At 44.0% G+C, this 10,003-nt stretch overlaps 1 protein-coding gene across 1 annotated transcript; it reads right to left on the bottom strand.

The window, feature by feature from the left end:
* Window positions 1-362: 362 nt before the first annotated feature.
* On the bottom strand, window positions 363-9,656 carry REG4 (regenerating family member 4). Its single transcript, XM_049711597.1, is given in 5 exon segments — window positions 363-418; window positions 2,232-2,337; window positions 4,476-4,613; window positions 8,306-8,403; window positions 9,599-9,656. Coding segments are annotated over 5 exon segments (456 nt in total).
* Window positions 9,657-10,003: the final 347 nt, after the last annotated feature.

Here is a 10,003-nt window from a genome sequence, read left to right as displayed (position 1 = left end):
CCAGGGTTTTGACCTAAACTATATTGAATATGAAATTTATTTTTCAGTTATAGAACCCTAGTTATCATTATTTAATATCTCAAGGTGGACCAGTAGATAAGTCAGGAGGCACCATGAAATACAATTTTCCAGAGGGTCAGAGTCTTTCTAAATAGATAGAAAAAAGGAACAAGGGCAGTCACACAGACAGGCACACACACAGGATGTGAGTGTGAGGCCTAAAAGAACCTTGTGAATCTTAGAAAAACAATTTAGCCACTGAGTTGGTGAGGCTAAATCTGTTATACAAATACAAAGTGACATTGACGAGGCTGAGGGAATGTCCTTTTGCATTCTACCTTCACCAGTTTCTAATCCTTGCTTCATTCCTTGTACTTTTCTGCCATGAGAGCCTGTATTCTGAGAGTGGAGAGCTGCGCTGGGCGAAAGGGAAGGGTAGCGTCCAATGGCCTGGCATTCTCAGGTGGACGTCTGTCTTCTGAGCCCCACACAGGAAACTTCGTCGTTGGGAAATTTGCTGATGTAAACACGGACTGACAGGGGAAAGATGTTTGTCTGAGAACTTTGTCCAAGTGAAATCTTAGGATCATGGGAGGGACTTTGGGAGGCATCTGGTCCATTGCTTCCCTGAAGCTCGGTCGGGCATCCAGCCCTAGAGATTCTCATGTTGTCGGTCTGAAGCAATCCCTGGAATTCATATTTTTAAAATGTTGCTCAGTTGACTCTCATGTGCTGTGAACCTCTTTTAACACTTTTAATGCTGCAACTACAACAACAACTACAATGTCCACTTTTGCTTGGTTCACTCTAGTGATGGGTTTCTCACTACTTCCTGGGGTAGCCCATTATGTTTTTGGACAGGGCTGATTGTTCAAAATATTTTTCCTTAGTTTGGATAGAAATCCACATTTTGGTAGCTTCTACCTATTGGTCTTGGTGTGTTCCTTCCATCTGAGATGAATTATTACTTTAACAGCAGCAGCTGTAGTCTCTGAAAGACTGTGGAAAGTCCTTCCTTGGTCTGTGATATGACCCACTTACCCCTGAGGGTTTATCTAGAGCTCTGCCTCAGAGGTTGTCTCCACATGGCCATCATTCATCCTTTGCTGTCAGAAAGTTTTCTCACTCTTTTGTGCATATAAGCTTTATTCCTCAGACAACAGTAAACCCTGTTCCACTTCCCTTTCCACCTGATCCCCAGTATCTGAGTCCTCAGTCCGGGCTGTGTCCCTGACCCACCCCCTGGCTAGTGGGGGAGTCTTAGTGACACTGTGATGACTTTTTAAATCCACTGGGATATTCTCTTTCATATCAAGTGTGCTTTTGATCTTTGACATTCTGTTTTCTTTTCATATCACTTATTAGCTGTGGTTCTCAAATAGGAGTGATTTTGTCCCCCTAGGGGACATTTAGCAAAGTCTGAAGACACTTTTTGTTGTAACAACCTGTGTCTGTGTGGATGCTACTGGCATCTGCTGGTTAGTGACTAGGGTATGCTCAACCTACAATGCAGAAGACAGGCCCCAAGACAAAGCATTGTCCACCCCCAAATGTCATTTGTACCAAGGCTGAAAACCCTAGCTTATTAGCATTAAAAAAGCAAAGACTTAAAAAAAAACAAAACAAAAGCAAAGAATGAAGGCAGGCAAGAGAAATGAGGCTGCAGAGATTGTGTGCAGCCTGCAGCTGAGGTTCCAGGCACTGCATCCTCAGAGAAACAAATGAGGAAATAACCCAGGCAAAGGCGAGGTTTCCAGGGCTCATGCGGAACCCTAACTATAAAGAAGCCAGAAAGGAGTCACATATATTTGCTCCCTGTAGCCTGGTTTTCCCCAAATGTGACATATTTCCCCCTCATGGTATGTAACAGAATTTTAAGATAAACATATTTAAGAAGAAAAGTGAATGTAATTACTTTGCTGCACAGGAGTAATTAACACAGCATTGTAAATCAACTATGCTTCAATTTAAAAATGAGTTATTAAAAATCAAAAGAAAAGAAAGAAAAAAGTGAGTGGATTTAAAGAATATATTGATAACTGAACCGCTGGTACGGTGATATGGCAAAGATTGTAAAATGGTCGGTAAATAATGTCTGCGACAAGGCCATTGCCTTGTAGGAAAAAAGAGTTGCTGGTGTGAAATGGAGCAAAGAGGCGTCAATGTGCATCTTTGCTCTTAATGGGAAAGGGAAGGAGCTGCGATTTGGCAAGAGATGCAATAGAACTTACTGTTCATGGCGTTCATCTCAGCATAGTACTTGTTCCCACCCACGGACTTGCCAGACAGAGCTCTGTAAATATACGTGGCCCCATCGAGCCACGTCCACTGTTGCCCCTGCAAATGACAGGAGACGGGAGACATGTACACATCAGCCTGCCCACCTGCTCACAGCCCAGACCCATGTAAAACATGGTTCTCATTGTAAAAACTGGGAAAGCACAGAAATGTGTAAAGACGGGAAAATAAGAAAGTCACTCTGTTTAATCTCTAGGAGGAAAACATTACTAATCTTTTACTATATTTACTTTTGGTGCAACCATTTTTGTCTATGACAATAGTTTTATATACTGAAAAATGTGGTGGCCTTTAAAATATATATTCAATTTTGTAGCATCTTGCATTCCAAACATTTTTTTTTTTTTTTTTTGCGGTACGCGGGCCTCTCACTGTTGTGGCCTCTCCCGTTGCGGAGCACAGGCTCCGGACGCGCAGGCTCAGCGGCCATGGCTCACAGGCCCAGCCGCTCCGCGGCATGTGGGATCTTCCCGGACCGGGGCACGAACCCATGTCCCCTGCATCGGCAGGCGGACTCTCAACCACTGCGCCACCAGGGAAGCCCCCAAACATTTTTTAATGGTAAGAATGCACCATAATTTACCTTATTAATTCTCTTATTGATTGATGTTTACATTGTTTCCAATTTATAATTATTGCTAAGAATACTGCTATGAACCACTTTATTTGCAAAGCTGTTTCTGTACTTAAAATTATTCTTTAAAGCTAGCATCCCAGAAGTAGAATTAATGGCCAAAGGGCATGAATATTTTGAGGTTATTGATATTTATTGCCAAACTGCTTTCCAAAAACAGTTCAGTTGTAGGAATTTACATCCTCATTTACTGGGAAATTTCTCCTTATCCTTAAAAATATTACTCATTAAGACAAAGCAAAAGTCTAATAATCTGATGTCAAATTATATTGTTATTCTAATTTGCATTTCTTTGATAACTAGAGACATCGCACAATTTGTTAGACTGTTTATTAGCCTCAGTCATGAAGGTAAAAAAATTAAATTACAAAAAAAATCTGGTAGAAATTGATGTAACTATTTATCCTATCTCTGAATGAGAGAGCTCTGATTGATAGTAATGTGAATATATAAAAATGTAAAATTCATTGTATAAAATATATGTAACATCTATGGCAAAGTTTACCAAGAAACAGAAAGTCGAGCTTCCCTGGTGGCGCAGTGGTTGAGAGTCTGCCTGACAATGCAGCAGACACGGGTTCGTGCCCCGGTCCGGGAAGATCCCACATGCCGCCGAGCTGCTGGGCCCGTGAGCCATGGCTGCTGAGCCTGCGCGTCCGGAGCCTGTGCTCCGCAACGGGAGAGGCCACAACAGTGAGAGGCCCACGTACCGCAAAAAAAAAAAAAAAAAGAAGAAAAGAAAGAAACGGAAAGTCTGGGGTTTTTCTCCTTGTATTCTTTGTGTTTTTTTGGGTTAACATAGAAGCCCCACAAAGAATCTGTAAACTGCAGATCCCACATAGAGACCTCAGCAACCTCACATGTCATTTCTTACTATGAGGTATTGAGGCGGGTAAAATGAGGGACCAGTGAAGAAAGTTTAGGATAACATAAAAAACATGATAGCATCTAGCAAAAAGCTTAGCTGAAAGTTTCCAACTTTAACTCAAGATCTAATGGGGGTTTAACTAAGCTTGGTCTCCTAATGGGTCTGTGTGTGTGTGTTTATTTGTATATACCCATACATACTTACACAAACTTTTTTTTTTTTTTTTTTTTGCAATACGCGGGCCTCTCGCTGTTGCGGCCTCTCCCGTTGCGGAGCACAGGCTCTGGACGCACAGGCTCAGCGGCCGTGGCTCACGGGCCCAGCCGCCCCGTGGCATGTGGGATCTTCCCGGACCGGGGCACGAACCTGCGTCCCCTGCAACGGCAGGCAGACTCTCAACCACTGCGCCACCAGGGAAGCCCCACAAACTTCTTTGTAAAGGCTCTGAAGAGCTGGTAATTTTGTGTTCAAAGATGTGGGAGAACTTTAATTAGATAGGTCTGTAAGTGGAGGAAATTGTTTCCTCCCTAACCTTGAAGCTTTGGCCTCTATCAATCGGAGGCAGGTGACTGAAGAAAACCTGTTGTGTGTCAGTAGGCCTGGGGCTGTTTCCCAGAGAGGGGCTATCTATCTGGCTTTCCCAAGGGGCCATTTGTGGGCCAAGTCTGAGGTTACCTTCTGCAGGTCATGCAGGTAGATCCATATGGGCTTGTTTCTTTGACAGCCACCTATGTACGTTGCTATGGTGTTGGCTTCCTTTAAATTCAGGATAGATGCCAGGTGGGCTCCGTTTCCATACGACTGACACTCGAGCTGAGGGCAAGGAGGAGATGTGAAGTTTAAAAGCACAGCCCACAACCTAAATATCCATCGACAGAGGAATGGATAAAGAAGATGTGGTATGTATACACAATGGAATATTACTCAGCCGTAAAAAATGAAATAGTGCCATTTGCAGCAACATAGGTGGACCTAGAGATTATCATACTAACCGAAGTAAGTCAGACAAAGACAAATATCATATGATATCTCTTGTATGTGGAATCTAAAAAAATGATACAAATGAACTTATTTACAAAACAGAGATAGACTCACAGAGTTAGAAAACATACTTATGGTTACCAAAGGGGAAAGGGTGGGGGAGGGATAAGTTAGGAGCTTGGGATTAATATATACACACTACTATATGTAAAATAGATAACCAACAAGGACCTACTGTATAGCACAGGGAGCTCAATATCTTGTAATAACTTATGAGAAAAAATAATCTAAAAAAGAATATATATATGTATATATATGTATAACTGAATCACTTTGCTGTACACCTGAAACTAACACAACATTGTAAATCAACTGTATTTCAATAAAGATTAGAAAAAAAATAAAAGCACGGCCCTCACTTCAGAACCCTAGAGCACCAGGCAGCATGGGCACACACAGCCCCCACCTCCCCTTAGGATCTAAGCCCCACAGAAGACTTCCTGTCACCTTGGGAGAAAACACAACTGTCACAGGTGTCAGGCCTCAGAGGGGGAGGCAGCTCGAGGCAAGGGCACGAGCTTTAGGGTCAGTGGAAGTGCCTGGGGTCCTGGTCTTGCCTGTTTTTAGTGTATGTGACCTTGACAAGTCACTTCACCTCTCTTCCTTATCTGTAAATGGAGGAAATAATTAGGGCTACACAAGGGAGTTGTTAAGAGGATAGAATTATTATAATTATGTATTATAATACTGCACTTCAACAAACCTAAGAAACCACTGACTGTAAAATGTGCTGTTCTCTAACAAGACACTTACTGCCCAAATAAAGAAATCATTTTATATATGCACATTTTATAGCTAGACAGAGATATATACTTTATGCTCTTTTGGGGTTGTGTTACAGGATCTGCCTACATAATAACACAAATTAATTTAATAAAAACATGGTTTTGGCTGTGGTTGCCACTCTCATGTTTGCCTTTGAACTTGCTCAGGATTAGATGTGGTGGCTGCTTAATGATAATTTACCAACCAGTTGATAATACCAGAATGTTTTTACACCCGTAATTTCTTTTTTTAATTTTAATTTCAATTTTATTTTTTAACATCTTTATTGGAGTATAATTGCTTTACAGTGTTGTGTTAGTTTCTGCTGTATAGCAAAGTGAATCAGCTATACATGTACATATATCACCATATCTCCTCCCTCTTGAGTCTCCCTCCCACCCTCCCTATCCCAGGCCTCTAGGTGGTCACAAAGCACCGAGCTGATCTCCCTGTGCTATGCGGCCGCTTCCCACTAGCTATCTATTTTACATTTGGTAGTGTATATATATCAATGCCACTCTCTCACTTCGTCCCAGCTTACCCTTCCCCTTCCCTGTGTCCTCAAGTCCACTCTCTACGTCTGCGTCTTTATTCCTGTCCTGCCCCTAGGTTCTTCAGAACCTTTCTTTTTTTTTTTAAGATTCCATATATATGTGTTAGCATACGGTATTTGTTTTTCTCCTTCTGACTTACTTCACTCTGTATGACAGACTCTAGGTCCATCCATATACCTGTAATTTCATTTGACTTTTAAATTTGTGATGCACGGAAGCTGGATTACCAATCAATGTGTAGTGAGTGCACCAGTTACAAAAGATTCCTGGGACAGAAGAGGCAACAGGCTCCATCTGTTTAAATGATGTTTCCCTTTCCTGTCAGTTCACACAGCTAGAACTCAGAGCGCTGCCTCTTCGGTCCAAGATTGGGTCTTCCTGTCGTTTTAATTGCCACCTCCATCACCTCCAGGAATCTTGTGAACTAAGATGCCAGCTAGGAACCAAGGAGCACAGCAGCCATGGTGTCAATTTCTCTGGTTCTTCCTGGCACCTTCTCTGCACTCTGGTTCAGGAGTGGTTAACTGTGCTAAGGCTTGGTATCAATCATGTGGATCGTTTTTGCCTTGAAAACCTGAATTGAGCATCCACCATGTGCCACAGGCTTTTTGCAAGTTCTTTTCATGAATCCTCCCAACAACCCCATGGGATAAAAGTGTTATCCCCATTTTACAGAAGAAAACTGGTAAAGCGAGGTATAGCTGCAACTAATGCGTGGCAGAGCGTGATTTAAACTCAGGTCTATATTATTCCAAAGCGCCCCAGATGTCTTCTTCTTTGTTTTGGTAGGATTAGTGTTGGACTCTCCAGGGACAGGCAGTACAAACATCTGTCCAGGATTTCTCCAAGGTGCTTCCCAAGAACTGAGGAGAAGTCCACTGCTGTCCCTGAGCTTTTTCTTCTTCCAGTGGACAGAATCCGGGAGGCCCTTTCTGTGTTTGGCTCTTTTTTTATTTTTTGCTATCATTCACATCTGCTTAGGAAAGCATTGCATTGGGGCCAACTTCCCTGGGTTTGCTCTGCTGGTTATTCTCGGTGTAATCTTGGGAAAGTCGCTTATGCTCATACTGCATTGCAATTTTTTGTTTAAATGTCACAATCTTGCATCAGTTCTGCACTTTTTTTATTTTATTTTATTTAGTTAGTTATTTTTGGCCGTGTTGGGTCTTCGTTTCTGTGCGTGGGCTTTGTCCAGTTGCGGCGAGCGGGGGCCACTCTTCATCACGGTGCGCGGGCCTCTCACTGTCGCGGCCTCTCTTGTTATGGAGCACAAGCTCCAGATGCGCAGGCTCAGTAGTTGTGGCTCACGGGCCTAGTTGCTCCGCGGCACGTGGGATCTTCCCAGACCAGGGCTCGAACTTGTGTCCCCTGCATTGGCAGGCAGATTCTCAACCACTGTGCCACCAGGGAAGCCCAGTTCTGCACTTTTTAAGGCCAGAAAAGATCTTTGCATCCTCAGTAGCTATCACATGATAGGTGCTTCCTCATTCTGAGTTATTGATTTACAGGGATTCTGAGGCCATTCTGGGCCCAGATCACACCTCATTTCCCCACATAACTTCCCGGTCAGTCACTTCAGTTTAACAACCACAATTCAGAGACACAGCAGCACGACTCCCAACACTCTGAGGTAACTCAGTCTGACTGGCTATGTGGGTATCTCTTAGAAAAGCCTCAGTGAAATAGAACCAATACATTCGTTGGGTTATGGAGACAGTGAGGCCTTGCATTTGTCTGGAATGCTTCGCTCTCCGTCAGGTGGCTCTGAGGCTGTCTACACACGGCTCTCTTGCTGGTACATCTTGTATAGCAATTCAGTTGTTCTTTCTGTAAGTTCCTCATCTCATCGTCTTTGGATTTATGTATTTCTGTCTTTCTCCCTGACAGTGAACTCCTTGAGGGCAGGCTGTTCCTTGCTCATCCTCATGTCTTTGCAGCCCATCCAGGGTCTGGACCTATAGCACATGCTCCATCAATGCTTACACAATTAAAGGAGTTGAGCACATAACCCTCTACTCTCCATTGCACCAGCCAGGTTACTTCTCAGGATGCCAAGGAAGGACCCTTGGCTCTGAGTTGAATGATACCTGGAGCTTTGGGTGACCCCTTGCTGAAGCCTCTCCAAGCAAGGGCCAGATTTCTTACCTTAGCATCAGACCAGTTCTTCAGCTTCTGGAAGTATCCCTAGCAACAGGACTTGTAGTAAAACCATCCAGTAGCACAGCTAGGTCTCGGGATGATGGCTGCGCACAAACAAAAGGCAATTACAAGTTATGATGGCAAAAGGAAGCAATTCCCACACTTGAGCCAGTTTAAGACCTGGCTCCCCTTGAACGGAGGGAAGGCTAAGTGCCCTGGAGGAAGGATCCCTCCCTGCTGCCGAATCTTTATACTGTTAATCTCTCTCGTAGCCTTCTCCAAAGGGGACTATGGGCTTTTACCAGAGTAACTGTGCATTGGGGGAAAGGAGGTAATCAGCTCTTTGAGGACTACTGGACACTGGCTCTGAACTGACACTAATTCCAGGAGACCCCAAACATCACTGTGGTCTGCCAGTCAGAGTAGGGGTTTATGGAGGTCGGGTGATCAATGGTGTTTTAGCTCAGGACTACTTCACAGTGGACCCAGTGGGTTCCCAAGCCCATCCTGCGGTAATCTCCCCGGTTATGGAATATATAATTGGAACAGACATCCTCAGAAACTAGCAGAATTCCCACACTGGTAGCACGATCAAACAGCTATAATTCAAGACCTCACAAGAGTGGATGAGGGGCATAAATTGGTAGTTTTAGGTATTACAAGGAGGGAGTGGTGTTTTGGCTAGGGGGACGCAGGACAGGTTAGATGGCAACTTGGCTGGAACTTGAGAATAGGGGGGCTGAAAGTCAGTAGCAAGGGGAGGGGGACATTTTAGGCAAAGGGGGCGGTTGAGCAGAGGAATCGTGGCAGCAAGAGCAAGCACTTACGTTTGCCTTAACTGTAGGGCATCTGGCAAGCAAGCACTGTAGAAGAGAAGGAGACATTCAGGGCCCAGAAGCCAGGGAAGCTATGATCAAGAAAGGCACAAGCTCCTCTGGCTAGTGGGCTGGTGAACGGGCCACATCACTGAAACTGAGGTTTCTGAAGAAGTGGAGATGTCTGGAAACACAGAGGGCCCAGATGATGAAGGGGATGCCAAGCTAGGAAATTTGGACTTTGTGCCAGTGTGACTGCACTCCAATGCTCTTGGTGGGTACAGGGGTCTTTCCACCCCCAGTGCATGTTCACAGACATTTTTGTGGTCACATAGCATTTCCTCTCTCCCTACTGAGATGACACTGTTGTCACTTGCTTGCCCCACTCTTCTGTTCTACTTCATTTCTTGCCTATAAATCTCCAGGGGCTTCCTGTTGCTTTCAGATAAGCTCTCCGCTCAGTTTGACATTTAAAAGCGCTCACAACCTGGTCTTGTGGCCCTATTGAGACACAGCTTCCGGTGCAGAAGCCCCAGCTCCATCTTGGAACACGACGCTCATTATTGACATAGATCCTTTGCTTGTGCTATGCTTTGTACCTGTGAATGGTGGACATTGACTAACCCAGCTGAGGCACAGCAGGCAAGGTTTCAAGGTGAAAACAGCTCTTTTGCCCCTTTCCTGTTTGCCCATTTCTGTTCCCCTTTAACCTTAAAAGAACTTAATTAGAGGAAAGAGCTCACTAGGCAATTTAACCTAACTCCTGACTTATGCTCTCTTGAATGCACACCGTGTCTTGTCTAACTTGCTGATTCTTTTCCTAGATAAAAAGAAGTAAGAAGCAAGAATGAAGCAGTTAATAAACGACAAGCTTTCTATTCTCAACAGT

Source organism: Orcinus orca, chromosome 1 (genome assembly GCF_937001465.1).
Source record: "Orcinus orca chromosome 1, mOrcOrc1.1, whole genome shotgun sequence".
NCBI lineage: Eukaryota > Metazoa > Chordata > Mammalia > Artiodactyla > Delphinidae > Orcinus > Orcinus orca.
The sequence above is the reverse complement of the archived record's forward strand: the minus strand, read 5'-3'. Positions and strand labels throughout refer to the sequence as shown.